This window comes from Labrus bergylta, chromosome 23 (genome assembly GCF_963930695.1).
Source record: "Labrus bergylta chromosome 23, fLabBer1.1, whole genome shotgun sequence".
Classification (NCBI taxonomy): domain Eukaryota; kingdom Metazoa; phylum Chordata; class Actinopteri; order Labriformes; family Labridae; genus Labrus; species Labrus bergylta.
The window spans coordinates 21,264,584-21,280,686 of NC_089217.1; the positions used below are offsets into that span (position 1 = coordinate 21,264,584).

General features: G+C 38.8%; 1 protein-coding gene across 2 annotated transcripts in view; it reads left to right on the plus strand.

The window, feature by feature from the left end:
- The window catches only part of LOC109987636 (copine-8), a 77,301-nt gene that overhangs the window by 38,031 nt on the left and 23,167 nt on the right, over positions 1-16,103 (plus strand). For both annotated transcript variants that reach the window (XM_020638785.3, XM_020638784.3), the window contains exons 6-10: positions 2,965-3,041; positions 10,068-10,131; positions 11,410-11,513; positions 11,991-12,095; positions 15,997-16,038. In XM_020638785.3, coding sequence (XP_020494441.1) covers positions 2,965-3,041; positions 10,068-10,131; positions 11,410-11,513; positions 11,991-12,095; positions 15,997-16,038 — 392 coding nt within the window. The remainder of the gene's footprint in view (positions 1-2,964; positions 3,042-10,067; positions 10,132-11,409; positions 11,514-11,990; positions 12,096-15,996; positions 16,039-16,103) is intronic.

Genomic DNA, 16,103 nt, shown 5'->3' on the forward strand with positions numbered 1-16,103 from the left:
ACCTGGAAAAAGGAAGAAAAAAGGTGCGGAGAACACAAAAAAAACTACCCCAAATCACCGAGAGGCCGATTCGCACAGGACTAATATTATCACATAACCTCTGTGTTTGGAGAAATATTGTAGGTCATTTGAGGTGGAATTTTTATTTTACAAATTACAGACATGGCAGATTCGCACGGGATGAAGATCACAGACGACCTCCGCATTTCTTACAAATTACTGGAGGTCCCCAGGTAATACTAGTGCCGTGAGAATAGGGCTTAAGTTGCTAATAAACTCGATAACCTAAACATTACTGTTCAGCTGTTGGACTAATGAAGTTACTCCCAAGTTTTCATGTCGGAATTCCGGTTGCTCTGTATTTCCCAACTTCCTAGATCAAATGAAATGCACAATCAAACGACACAGATGCATAGTCAGTGAGGGGGGGTGTGAAATAAATGTGAACAAGCAGTTAAGGCTAGATACATCGCTGTGGACAGATAGAGGTTGATAGATAGATAAACTCCTCAAAAAAAGTTTGGAAACGTTATTTCGGTCAATTATTTCGCCCCTTTAATATTACTAATTGGTGTTGTATTTTATATCGTTGGAAAGCCTGATTAACTTGTAAGGATCGTGCATTCATGGAATGTGCAACACAGCTAAACGTGTGGGTAGTGCCCTAAAACAATGTGCCAAAATCCCCTGCAAAGTTCTTCTGTTGGTATTCGAGTGGTATTAAGTGTCCAAGATGTTGTTGTTCTGCCAGGTCGCTGTAAAACACCAGATATGTCCCTTTGGTTTTGCCAAAGCTTCCAGCTTTTCACATTTGTTAGACAGGGAGTTGACATTCCCCATGAGGATTGAAGGTAGGACAGGCTGAAATCTCCATCTCCTAGCCTTACGTTAAGCCTTAAGCTTAGCTCCAGCCCGACATTTGCAGTATGGCTGTTTAAGCTCAACCGAATGTGATGGCCACGTCTTGTCTGTTGCAACATGAGGTAATTGTTTGTCGACAAAACAACAAAAATAAGGACAGAAGACATACACTTTGGTGCTAAAAGAACTTGTTGCAACTTAATGCGGCGCATAGCAACCAAAATGATATCTGAGGGCGGGAAAATAGGAGTGAAAGGAAATGGGACTTGGATGCTGAAGTTTGTGGTATTTGATGGAGAAAGAGAGGTGATGAGATGATTCTGAAACTGAAGGCTTAGTACTGTGTGTGATATGACTCAGCGATATGAGAAGATGCGTGATGACGTCTTGGGTGACGCTGCAGGTCCGACCCTGGTGATGCGGCATTAGGGAGCGGGTGATTGAAGCATGGCTGAGAAGCCATAGACAGTTAGTAAAGTTAGTTTGGTCTTGGTGAGAGCATGCTTCGAGCACACAGCTGTTTTCTTTTGTGTTTGTTGACCCGATCTTAACCTTGGGCTGGTGGAGGGCGAAGGTCCCACGATGTGACGGTCTGACGTTCCATGGAGTGAGGATGGCAGGAAGATCATAATGGAAGTGAAGTGTGTGTTTGTAAATGAGGGGAGTAAAAGGACTCCAAAGAGTGTATATTGATCGGAGTCTGCGTTAAGGACTTGGTGCTGAGTGGCTGTGGCTCAGTTGATTGAGTTGGTTGTTTCCAAACCAGGCGGTCGGGTTGTTTGATCCCCAGCTACTGCAGCTACATATCCGATGTGTCCTTGGGCAAGACACTTAACCCCAAGTTGCTCCCGCTGCTTCATCGGCGGTGTATGAATGTGTATGAATGGGATTAGTAACTTCTGATGGTCACTTTATACAGCAGCCTCTACCATCACAGTGCAACGTCATCTCACAGCCTGCTAAATTAATGTAGAGGGAAAAAACATATTTGATATAAACACAAACGTAATATCAAAATATACATATATATATTTATAATATAAAACATGATGACCCACCATGGGTGGGTGTGACATGTGGTGTAGAAGCTCTTTGAGTAGTCAGAAGACTGGAAAAGCGCTTTACAAATTCAAGTCCATTTACCATGAACAGAAAAAGTCGGATTGTTTCTCGCGTACCTTTCCCACCTCATGTGGAATCAGCATCAGAGTAATAGGAGTGATTAAGGCATGCTTGAATACTTGAAACGGAAATTGGTTGTGTTTGAGGCATGGTCTATGTTCCTGAACCATGTTTCAAAAACTATATTTCTTCTTAAAAATAGCTTCAATGTTTAGATGCTATCTAATGCATTATTCAGTACATTCTTATTCTGGAAACAGACTAATTTACAAATACATTATTTTTTTGTGGTTTTTAAGAAATTATTTTCCCTAAATTCAATTAGTCTATGGAAAATGTAAGTCATCTCATATACTAGCTGCGTAGATGGATAGAAATAGATACATGCATAACACTCATGAGTGTGAACCCTGGTGAAGAATGGATTATGTTTATGTAATGGCTTTCACACAATTAGGGAAAAGTTGGTGTGTTACAGAAGCTGTGCTTTATACTTTCTTCTTTTAAGACAAGTGTTAAACATGAAGTACACTTACTGCTACTCTTTGATCTGTCAGACATCTAGAAATCCCTGCAAACATATTTAGTATGACACTAATTTGAATTGTCAAAACACATTGTTGTTCCATTGACTTTGTTTTTCTGCCTATCTGTCAGTGTGCGCTGTAGAGTTTCATTATGTGATCAAGATTTCATTAACCAGGAATGGGAGCAAGGGAGCACCTCAAATCTATCTGCTCAAGTGCTCATATTATGTGCAAATGGGGAATAATGACATATTTGAAATCCATCAACATACTGTATGAGGTTGTGCTTTCTAGCTCAGTGACAAGCTTGATATTTGTTTCTCTATTGTGGGAATCTTTTTTTTATCAGTTTGGTTGTATCAACTGACTTTATACTTTATTATTATTATTTTCTATGCTTTATCTGAAAAAAGGAACCTTTATACCTATTTTAAAAATCTCTCTCTTTTTGTAGGATTTTCTGGGTCAGGCCCATTGTACTCTGGGAGAGGTGGTTGGATCGTTGGGAGGTCGCCTGGAAAAAGCACTTGGGTGAGTAGGTGGAACTAAAGCAATTACAAGTCTGAGTAGTTGGCTGACGTTTAATGATGGTAACAGCAAATAAAATCAAATGATTCTCAGGACATGTTGGAATCCTTTCTCCCTATAGAATATACATTATAGTCAGATAATCAGAGTTTCCTACAGAATGACACCATACCTGGGCCACACCCATTGCCCCAAAAGGGATTAAAAAAGTTGAATTGTAGTGGGCTGTCAAATGATTCAACATTTTAATAGCAAATTATCTCTAAATTTTATTGGTTAATGGCAATATTCAGATTGTCTGAAATTGCATAATTTCCCATTTAACAATAAAAATTGTTGGGCTTTTATTTAGTGTTTTAAACTAAAAGAACGGTTAAAAGTGAAATGTTTGATTACATAAGTTGGATTTTACTTTTGACTTGTCAAAGGAGATGAGGAGGGTGAAAGCCCTACTTTACAGCTTTGTGTGGTTTGTATAGATTTGGTCTTTATAAAATAAAACCCGAAGCTTGGTAATTTGAGCAACTCAACTAATATCAAGGATATCCCTGACTTCTGTTTCTGGGAAGACATTTCATACAGTTTTTAATGAATACACACTCCCACACATTCAGGGATATACACATACAAACACAGAGGCTCATTACAGAGGCTCATTACAGAGGTGGTGTTCAGCACCTGTTGGCTGTCAGTCTTTGCAGGAGTACATGTCGATGTCTGCAGGTATTTGTGGGTGTTTGTTTCATGATGCTGTGATGCTGTGAGCCAAATTATACTTATTTGTTGTTGATGTGACAGCTGGCAGTGGTGTCCATATGTGAGTTTACAAAGTTTTTTTGTACAAATATTTATTTTAAGTAACAAGTGGATGAAAATTGGGCGTTGATAGCCAAGCCGGCGGCCATGGGTTTGAATCTGACCTCTACCCTTTGCCGCATGTTATCTTCCACTCTCTCCTTCCAAAATGTCCTGTCTCTCTTCAGCTTTCCTGTCTAATAGAGCCAAAAAGGCCCACAAAATAACTTTAAAAAAACAAACCGGTAATTAAAAAGAAGAATAAACAGCAGAGTTCTTTTTCCAAACTTTTACAGAAGGTGAAATCTGGATTTAGGGTACATACATTTTTGTAGTCAAGCATGGCAGTTATTTAGGGTCTAATTTGTATCAGCTTGCACCATCAACTTTATGAAAAGAAACCATAATAACTTGTAATTTTCAAAATACTCTGAAGTTCACCTGCAAAATCTTCTAATTGGGATACACAGGACCTTGTTCACTAACGTGTGTGTAGAAATGTTCTTACTCTGCGCATAAAATAAGTTAATACGCAAAGGTATGTGTGAACAAACAAGGAACAGTGCAATGGTGAGGAGTGAAAAGTAGCTGAAAAAGGAAGGTATAAAATGTTGTTATTTTTTTAGCAATGCCCTGACACTCTGGAAGGATATCACAAAGTACTTTATTTAAGGAATTCATGTATTCAATTTGTGTGCATCCGTTTTATTTCAGCAGGGCATGGGCGTTGCCGTCCTGAGCCATGTTTTGCTCTGCTCTTGTGTTCCTTCCTATCCAGGGCGAGTTTTTGTCTTTGACACAATCATACTGACCGTGGTTTGTCTCAGATGCAACGGCAGGATAAGACTTTTGGCTGAGCCTTTTATCTAAAGAAGTGCTTTAGCACTCTTACAGACCATGTTTTTTAAAGATGTTGAGTGATTTGTTGCAGAAATATAAATGCTGGCATGAATAATTAAAAACAAAGGTGGAGAGAAGCCACAGCTGCTGTTGTTGTTATATTGCTCAGGTAGTGTATTTTTGAGTCTTTGTGTTTGGGGCTAGTGTGTGTGTTTGTGTGTTTACGACTTGGGTAGACCCACACCTGCAGCTTGAAATGGCAGGGGGGATCTTTAACAGTTTTAATGAGTGCTAATTACAGATAATTACATTGTTCCTTCAAACTCCTGTAGGCATTCTGGAATCTGTGTGTGTGTGTGTGTGTGTGTGTGTGTGTGTGTGTGTGTGTGTGTGTGTGTGTGTGTGTGTGTGTGTGTGTGTGTGTGTGTGTGTGTGTGTGTGTGTGTGTGTGTGTGTGTGTGTGTGTGTGTGGAAAGAGACTTCAGAGCATGCAGCAGTAAGCAGCAAAACAATGGCATGAAAATTATGCCACAATGCATGGTATCTGCTCTCATTGGCCCTCATTTGGTGTAGAAACCAGCACAGATTTGGGTGTGAACAGGATCCACGTGGGACCTATGAAACTTTTGTACAACACAAATTACAACTTTACAAGCAGTTTAAGTGCTGATTGTAATTTTTCATTTTAAGTGTGTAGAGAGAAGCCCCGGTGAATTCTGAAATAGATAAGTGAGCTACAATTTCAGATACAAGTAAGAAGGCAGACACACACACACACCAGCACCCACCACCTGACAAATGGGAGGGTTTTTTACTCAACCTATGGCGACGGTGGCGTGTAAATAAAAGTAAAATAACAGTGATTTGTGACAGAAAACAATGTAAACGCATGTAAAATGCTTCTGCTTTTTCTGCTCTGGCTTTATGAGCAGAGCAAGACGGTCCTACACACTAACTGACCACAGGTCTCCGCCTCCTCCTGGCAGAGGAAGTTTCAGCAAAGATGTGCTGGAAAGGATTGACTCTGTGTGAGTGTACCTGCTGAAAGTGTTTAAAATGATGTCTCCCCTGTCTTAAGTACAAGATGATTAGTTAGTAATTAGTACAAGGGATTTTATCACAACTCAGATGTTTGAAATACAAACGAGAGAAACTAAACTTCACAGCACACAGATTCAGTTACAGTATGTACTAAGCAGTAAACATAGAGTGACTTAAACATGTCTTTCTCAGGTTTCCTGAAAACACATCACACACTTGTTTAAGAGGGGAGGGCTGGATTGTCATGAGTGAACATGCTTATGCTATCAAAAAATCACAATTTCCAGCAGAAACCTTTCTGATTGGGATGAGTCTCCTCATATATATAGTACTGATTCTCTTAGCTCTCAGTAAAATAAAAGTTTTTCTGTTTATGACCTAGACTAAGAGCATGTCAGTATGTTCTTTGAAAGTTGAAAAATGTCCCTTTTATAGCCTATTACTTCAATACAAGCCTTAATTATGTTAAATTAAAGAAAATGCTGCTTTTTAAATAAAGTGCTATTAAGAAAAAAAGAGGTAAAAAAGTTAGTTTGGTTCATGCACGTGCGCGCACACACACACAAGTTCTTATGAATACAAGCCTGATTTTAAGGATTTGTACATCTTCATGTGACTGTGGTGAAAAATGGATTTGATTTCGATGTTCCTCTTGGAAAAAGTATTATTGTGTTTCAGTGGTTGTGTTGACTCAGAATATTTGAATGGTTAATAAATGTCTCCTATATTTTTTGTGTTCTCCTTCAATTAGAAATATAAATAAAATGACATACATGTGCAGACACGGGATTCTTTTCTCAGTTGCTTGAGCCCATGTCTGTGCATGCATATGTGTAGAAGATTCACAGCAGTGTCCTTACGTGTGCACGCACTGACACATATGCAGGGAGAAACACTTCAATACTTTGGAGTCCCCTTCATGTGTCATTAATAAACTGAAAATTGGGGAGCCATTCAACTTAAAGTGAGGATGACCAAAGAGTGAATTTTCAAGAGCTCTTTCATTCAAAAATCACTGAAAATCATTCACTGTATTCTCAACACTTTTTTATTTTTTATATTCAGCTCTAATTACAGATTTTTTCCTCAACTGTTTATAGGTTCTTGTTTAAATTGCACATATATTTTTATCACTGCACGGGTTATGTACATTTCTTGTATAAGTCTTTTTTTAATTGCACAGTTTAAGTTTGATTCATCTAGAGGTATTCTTTAAATCTTTTTTCAGGTTAATATATATGTATGGGAGGGGGGGTGTCGGTTTTGTGGTTAATTGGTAACAAATGTTTCATGTCATGTACGGCTTTGTAACTTGCTACTGGATGCTTTGAATTTCCCATAAAGTATCTATCTATCTGTCTATCTATTGCATTCATAGACCCAATGTTATACTTTTACAGCTTTCATAATGTTTTTTCTTCTCTCTATTATTCTATATGATCAATAAATAGTGTTACCATTTAAAAGTGCTTTACTGCGACAAAAAACACAACACTCATTATGATCATCACTATGATATTTTTAATGTGCTGTCATTCTTTTTCTACTGCAGGAAGAACTACACATATTTTTCTATAGGCAGTTTACATTCACGCATACACATAAATTGCAGAGCACTGTTTTGAAATCACCTGTATGAGATACATCTCTGAGCTTCTACCTGACCCTTTCTTGTGTTTGTCACATATTGTGTCTGCATGCATATGGTAAAACTGTGAGATACATTATTCATCCAGTAACTATGCAGTCCTCTTGGTTACCACCCACGTATCATTTTAAGGCCGATCTCTCAGAATAATGACCACCACGACTATATGAAAAATAGAGCGACAAGAGAAAATAATGAGCAGAGAAATCCTATTCAATATCCTACTGTTAAGGCCCCAGCTTGATAGATTGTCATGGCGACACAAGTTCTTTGCACTTTTCTAGTGTGTGTGTGTGTGTGTGTGCATGAGAGTTTTCTTTTAGCTTATTGTTGCAGCACAAATACATGATTGAGACTGAAAGTGTGAGGATCATATAGAGAAGAGACAATGAAATAGTTTAATCTGCCTTAATGTTGTACACTATAACAACAGTCAATGGAAACCAGATTATAACCAATGACATTAAAATGGAGTTAGACCCATCTCTGCATCCAGAACTGCATTCACAATCCTGGGAATGCTTTCCAACAGATTCTGGATTGTATCAGTGGTGAGGTCTGCTGTTGGACCTGCAGCCTTGGATTGCAACACGCATTAGTTGTCGTGATGGTAATATCATTTCCTGATATATGTCTGAGAATAGCATTGCTTTTGCAAGTAAAATAGACATTTAAAGGCTTTAATGTGATTTTTAACACTTAAATATAATAGAAATCAAGTATATCCTCTGAAAATAACTCTGTGAGTCATGACTGTCTACAATGGGTGTAACACCCGAGTCCCACTGTCTGTGATGCTTTCAGAGTTTTCAGAGTCCTATCTTCAGTTTGTTTACATCGCCTGGACGGCTGGCTGACTCCTCCCCTCGTGTATAAAAGTTGTTTAATTGAGGGACTAGAGAAAAGAAGAATAACATACTGTACTCACTGCTTAACTGTGTTTCTAGATCACGCTCATTTCAGGTAAATTTACATGCAGTGTGAAGATACGAGCATAATAAAGATCGCTAGCATTAGCATGCTAACACAACAATGCAGCGCAAGTTGTTTTGGTTTCATGCTGATGCTCAAGGTGCTGTATCAAAAAATTGCATATAAAGCCTTTAAAGCTCTCGTCTCTCTTATGCAAAGTTTCAGTTCCAGGATCTATTTCAACAGCACCCCCCATGTTCTTGTGCTAGAGTAAAGGAGACTTGAATTGCATTCACACTGAGGTCCTTGACCCCAATTCTCAGCTGTCTAAATGAGTTTGGGCTGAGTCGATTTCTGCCAGGTGGGTCTCTCAAATCAGAGCTCATCAGATGACAGGCCACTTTGTAACATTGCAAGGCCACTCAAAAGTCATGTCAAATTATGGTGCTCTGCTTTTCCTCCCACACAGTGAAAGCTTTCCATAACCACTAATTCAGGGATTCTGAAATCTGTAATAATAATAAAAATTAAAAAAATTAAACCTTTATCCCTCTTAGGAATTGGCTTTAACAAATGTTCATGGCAATTCATATACATGTATACAGACCCAAAATAAATAAGTTAAAATGTATACTGTTTAATCTTTAAAAAAGGTACCCCGGACACCTACATTCCTTTCACACATACACCACTATTGCCACTAAAGCCTGGCTCACACTGCAGGATAATCAGGCCGATTTGAGCTCCGATTCTTCCTTCCCGACAATCGCTGGGTCTCTCCCGACTCAAGGCTGCTCGGACCCGATTATCTGCTCAGATTATCTTGTAGTGTGAGAGGTACAAAGATCCAATCTTAACGTCCCCGATCTGCTTGGTGAACGTCGAGGACGCCCCGATTTATTTCAAACATGTTTGATATTTAGAATTTAAAATCTTGACGTTAATGTCATGAAAGGGTCCGGCAGAAGTTGTGTGTGACTACAATATAAACACAAGAGACAAGGGGGGACTGTAGTCATGGCGACCAGCGGCAGGACGCAACCCGGTGTTTTTTTTTTTTGTTTTTTTTTCAGTGCAGATCATCAGTGCAGCACTTTTCTGAAACTTGTAAACATATATCTACAATTGTATCAACTTTCCTCTATCCTACAACAACTTCCACTTCCTTCTCTTTCACCAAACGTCGTCCTTTGTTTTTTTCAAATGAAACTTTATTAACAATTGTCAACGATCCATCCCGATTTCACTTGTACAGTGTGAGCTGACATGCCACCCCGACTTTTATACAATCAGGGAAAAATCGCAGTGTGAGCCAGGCTTTAATCTTACTCACCTTCCAGAATATAATAGAATACTCATTGAAAATGTCACAGTGATGAATGTGTTGGTGAGATGGAAGAGGATGTTACTTATTATTGCAGAAATATCCTGTAGTCTAACTAAAGAAATTACACAATAAATAGACACCTTGACATGCAGTCCGTCATCAGTGTGGAGAGGGACTTTCAGATGACCCTTCAGTTCCTCTCCTGCTGTTGTAAGGTCACCATGAAGGTTGAAGCCTGTGATGTGACACATAAGGAACGTGTTCTTTAATTTGCTTATTGTTCATATTGAGTCCTTTTGTACTCACTGTTCTGATGTTTAGATGTTAAATAGAGAATGTCTCCCAGTTCTTACACAATAAGAATTTGACCTTAGTTATTAAATGCAGGTGACATTAACAATGTGTTCATGACAAACAGAATGTACATTGGGAATAAAGCTGAGAAGTCTTTGTTTTGTGTTTACAGAGGCATTCCAGGGAAGAAATGCGGGATCATTATTGTGAAAGCCGAGGAGCTGAACAACTGCAGGGTAAGGATTGGTGTAAATCTTCTTAATGAATGTTCTTGTTTTAATGGCTGTGCTCGTTATATACCTATTATCTATCTCTTACTTCAAATAAAATGCCGTCCAAATGTAAGGCCTTTTGTCACTTTCATCAGTGTCACTGCCTGTATTGACAAATCAAGGCAGGTCTCAGTTATAGTCCTCTATGCATTTAGTGTTGATTTGGGGTTAAGTGTCTTGCCCAAGGACACATAGAATATGTTGCCCAGCTGGGGATTGAACCCTTAACCTTCTGGTTGAGAGGCAGCTACTCTACCAATTGAGCTACAGCTGCCCTAATAAGATGAATTTATTATGTCATCAGTTCAAGAAAGACAGAACACTGTATGGGTCCCAGTGTGAGAAAACTGGGTTAAAGATGAGCTGGAGATTCAATATGCATGTGCCTCTCAGTCTCCTGCATGATGATCTGGATAAAGACTAAATGACACCTCAGTGAGTGACAAGAGGGTCAGTGATGGCTTTTGAGATGGAAATAAATGTTGAAATCACAAAAACACATTTTCTGTGAAATTAGAGTATATACACTATATTTTAACAGTATAATTTATAAGAAATATAGAATAAAACAGTAGAGTCTGACTTATATATGCAGCTGATATGCAATATGTTTTAACAGTGGAAGAATGATCAAGCTGTTGTATTGATGCTTTCCTATTCTTGTTCCCTTGGCAAAACATTTTAGCTGCAGTGGGGGGGGGGCGTGTTTAAAGAATATTTATAGAAACAGCTCTACATTATCCTATTCATATTAGTCAGTAAGTTAGTTTATGTATTAATTGTGCTTTGTTTCTCTTTACTTCTCTACACACACATACACAACTGAATCTCTTCTTTCTAAAAACAGCAGTTCAATCAGCTCTGTCTCTTTCCCTTTCCGTTTGCCTCTTTTTGCTGTTTGGGGTATTTCATTCAATATTCTGTTCTCATAACACGTTATCCGTGTGGATAACGTGTAATCAGCGCAAGTTGTTTTGGTTTCATGCTGGTGCTCAAGGGCGACATCTGCTGGAACAAAAAATTGCATCTAAAGCCTTTAAAGGTTGCATGTAGAGAAGCCCATTGAAGAAGAGAAACAATAGCAGCCTTGCACCAGAGATCATTCCCAAAATGTTACATTCAAAGTTCTGCAGTTGTGATAGTAAGCACCTAAATTTCCCTTTGTTTTGCCTTTGTTTGAAAAACAAACAAAGGCATTTGCTCTTAAAACGGTCACTTGTTTTTTTGGTTTCTGTTTATCAGGAGTCAGTGATGATGCAGTTCTGCGGAAACAAGTTGGACAAAAAAGATTTCTTTGGAAAGTCTGACCCTTTCATGGTGTTCTACAGGAGCAATGAGGATGGCACGTGAGTTCTCCTCCCTTCCTCTTCCTTCATATTTCCTCCTCTTTGTTTTAGGTTTGCATCCACAGGAAATTGGTTTCATTGATTCATCACACATCAAAAACAGCGCTGCCTGTTTAAGCATGTGTGTGAATAACGTGGAAATGTTTGTGCTTGACATGTGCACAACTCTTGACTGATTGTGTGTGTGAAAGCAGGAGACTGTTAACAGGTGCAGTCCTGTGGGGCTTTTCCAATAGATTGTTTCTGTTTCATCTCGCAGTGTGTGCCAAGTCAGATAAGACCTTGTGATCTGAGGGCGGGAGATACCAAGTGCACCTGCTAGCCACGGACTAATGAAATTACCTCTTTGCAGTGTTTATATGTGTGTGTTTATTTGTGTGTGTTGGGGCATACCCCTAAATTGTATGGTCTGTCTTTTTCATTCCCTTTCCCTTCCTCTCTTTTTCTCTAATTGTCTTTCCTCCTCTTTGTCTGCAGGTTTACCATCTGCCACAAGACAGAGGTGATAAAAAACACATTGAACCCTGTTTGGCAGGCCTTTAAGATTCCTGTCCGGGCTCTTTGCAACGGTGATTACGACAGGTGAGACAGCAGATACTAGACATGATGACAACTTAGAAAGTATGTAGTAAGATAGAATTATTTCCAGGTTATTTTTAAGGATCAGACATACACTGTCAATCCAGTTAATTTGGTCAATTCAAGATTGTATTTTTAAAAGGGTTAATTATGAAAAGAATCATAAGAAAATTGTGAGTAAAGCTCAAAACAAAATATGAGAAACCAGAATCTCCATGAAGTTAAAAGGGAATTCAACCACAAACCTTTTAAATGTTCAATTTTTATTTCAATTCAATTTTATTTGTATAACGTCAACTCATGACAAGTGTTATCTCAAGACACTTTACAAAAAGAAGGTAAAATACCTTACTCTTTGTCTGTTAACATTACAAAAGAGCAGGTAAAAAGACCTTACTCATTGTTATGTTACAAAAAGCAGGTAAAAGACCTTACTTATTGTTATGTTACAAAAAGCAGGTAAAAGACCTTACTTATTGTTATGTTACAAAAAGCAGGTAAAAGACCTTACTTATTGTTATGTTACTAAAAGCAGGTAAAAGACCTTACTTATTGTTATGTTACAAAGACCCGGCATATCCATCATGAGCACTTTAGCAAAGCAGTAAAAGTTACAGTGGTAAGAAAAAACTGCCTTATTAAAAGGCAGAAATCTTTGGCCGGATCCCCGGCTCATGACGAAACAGCCTTCACAGGCCTAGACTGCGCCGGGCCTGGAAAGGGATAGGGGGAGAGATGGGATAAGACGCAGGATGAGTGATAGGGAGCAAGGGGGTGGGGGAGGCAAACCGTCCATCAACAATCCGGTGGGGAGGGGAGGGGGTTGTTCTGGCAGGCCATCAACCAACGATCCGGTGGGGAGGGGGTAGCGGTGGGGTGGGGGTTGTTCTGGCAGGCCGTCAACCAACGATCTTGAGGAGCCTAAGAGAGCTCAAGAGCTCCTAGGAAAGTAGGTGGTTAGTGACTGAGATTTACAGATAGATACATGCAGTGATATGATGTACTGTATATGCATAGAGAGAGAGAGAGGGGAGCTCAAGGTGCCAGTTCCCCCGGTAGTCTAAGCCTATAGCAGCATAACTAAGAGCTGGTCTACACCAGCACCGGCCCTAACTATAAGATTAATCAAAAAGGAAAGTTTTAAGTCTATTCTTAAAAATACAGACTGTGTCTGCCTCCCAGACCCCGGCTGGAAGGCGGTTCCAGAGGAGAGGAGCTCGATAACTGAAGGCTTTACCCCCCATAGTACACTTAGAGACTGTAGGTACCACCAGCAGGCCTGCACTCCGGGACCGTAATGCTCTCGAGGGGCAGTACGGCACTAGTAGTTCCTTAAGATAAGATGGTGCCTGGCCATTTAGAGCTTTGTAAGTGAGAAGAAGGATCTTGAATTCTATTCTAGACTGTATAGGGAGCCAGTGCAGAGAAGCCAAGACAGGAGTAATGTGGTCCCATTTCCTAGTTCTGGTCAGTACACGAGCTGCAGCGTTCTGGACTAGTTGAAGAGTCTTTAGAGACTTGCCAGAGCACCCTGACAAAAGAGAGTTACAATAATCCAATCTGGAGGTAAGAAATGCATGAACTAGTTTTTCTGCATCATTTTGCGACAGGATATTTCTGATCTTGGAGATATTACGAAGGTGAAAATAGGCTGTTCTTGAAACTTGCCTGATGTGAGAGCTAAAAGACATATCTTGATCAAATAGAACTCCTAGATTCCTAACAGTGGTGCTAGATGCCAGGCTGATGTCACTAAGGACAGTCAAATCACTAGAAAAAGTCTCTCTGAGGTTCTTAGGGCCTAGCACAATAACTTCAGTCTTGTCTGAGTTAAGTAGCAAAAAATTTCTGGTCATCCAGGTCCTAACGTCCTTAAGGCACGTTTCTAGCTGACATAACTGACTGGTGCCATCGGGCTTCATTGATACATAAAGCTGAGTATCATCTGCATAACAATGAAACTGTATGGAGTGTTTCCTCATAATATTTCCCAGAGGAAGCATATGTAATGTAAAGAGAATTGGTCCAAGCACTGAACCTTGTAGGACTCCATGGCAAACGTTAGTGTGCATAGAGGACTCATCATTAACATGTACAAACTGAGATCGGTCTGATAAGTAGGATTCAAACCAACTTAAAGCAGTCCCTGTAATTCCAAGCAAATGCTCCAGTCTGTACAACAGGATCCGATGGTCAATGGTGTCAAAGATCTAACAAGACGAGCACAGAGAGAAGTCCCCTGTCTGAAGCTAGAAGTAGATCGTTTGTAACTCTAACTAGAGTAGTCTCAGTGCTATGGTGGACTCTAAATCCTGACTGAAATAAACTGTTGTTATGGAGAAAGTCACACAGCTGTTTAGCTACCACCTTCTATATATGAATGACTATCTATAGAAATATTTTTCAATGCACACACAAATATTTATTATTGTATAAAAATGTTAAAAAAAATCCACAAATAAAAAAATACGGTTCACAAATGTATTACTGATTCACACACAAATATTTATTGTTTTATATATATAATAGAAATCCACAAATATATGATATACACATGTATATTCATCAAAAACACATTCATATACAAACTGTTCAGTCTGCATTTACAAACTGGTCGTCATTTGTGAACCTCACTGCATTTGTGTGTGGGACTTTTGAGACTCCCCTGCCGTGGTTAGATTCACAAATGCATTTTTTTCAGCAGGGAAATGTCTGTAGCCAATCAGATGTCCCATTCCTATTCAGCCAATCACAGTAGCGTAGATTCTACTTATGCTATTTTGACGAGCACAAATAGTCACTGTGGTTGTCGTACTATAGATGAAAAGTTGTTTATCGTGGTGGGTATCACATTTACACTCATATACAATGATAAATATTTGTGTGTGCATTAGAAAATTTATATGACAGAATACATTTGTGAATCCTTCTGTGTGCATTCCTGAATATTGAGACTGATCTAACTCCATACACTAGTGTTGGTTTTTATTTTCACTTCCTCTCATTGAGAGTGGGGGGGTAAGAGAAAGTGCAGTTTCAGCTCCTGTTGTGCATTATATAAACAGAATATACCACTTGTTTGTCTACACTCTAAATCATTTAAATTAACAAGAAGTAAGTCGAACTATATCTGTTTGGACACAAAGTTTCACCCAAAACTAAGTCCTTCTCTAATATCTATAGTGGGAAAAAACAATTTAGAGAGTACAAATTCATCCTTTTGAGACTTTGACAATGCTCATTTTCAGTTTTGTTTCTTTTTCACACCATCTTCTCCTATCCTCTATAGCATTCTCTATAATCACTCTATAGTGATTTTAGCTTTCTCTGTTTTAATTTAGATTATATTCTGTTATCCCTTTTCCTCAGCCCTCTACCGCATTACTCTCCTACTTTAAATAAAAGCTATGTTAAAGACATTGGTAGATAGAGTGATAGTGCAGCATATCTGCCTCTTTTCCCCTTCCATTTCCTTGCACGCTATATTTGGAAGCCTCAATAGATATGTTAGGTGATGAGAGAGCATGTTACAAATACATTGACAAGCAGGCAAAAAATAAAGATAAGCTATAGAATGGATCAGCTCCTCCGAAACGCTCCATGACAACAAATAAAAAATAGAGTTAGGCATAACAACTTTTTATAATTTATCATTTCACAAATATAGAAAAAGACCTGAAAGCACTTTAGCATGTGAATTAACTTCAGTAAATTGGAGGAACGTTGACCACATTGTATTCTCCTTCTAAATATAAGGTGAGATCATCTGCCATCTTTTTAGACATGCTGTCAAACATTAAAACAATTTTTTTTTTTAATTGAGAAGCATCACCGAAGTACAAAGTAAGCTCTTGCACAGACTGTAATACGTGTTTTACCTGATCCTCTGTTCCTCTCTCAACAGAACAATCAAGGTCGAAGTGTATGACTGGGACAGAGATGGCGGGTAATTCCTCCCTTTTGTTTGCTTACTAACACTGATTAACCTATCACAAAACTCTTATAATTACA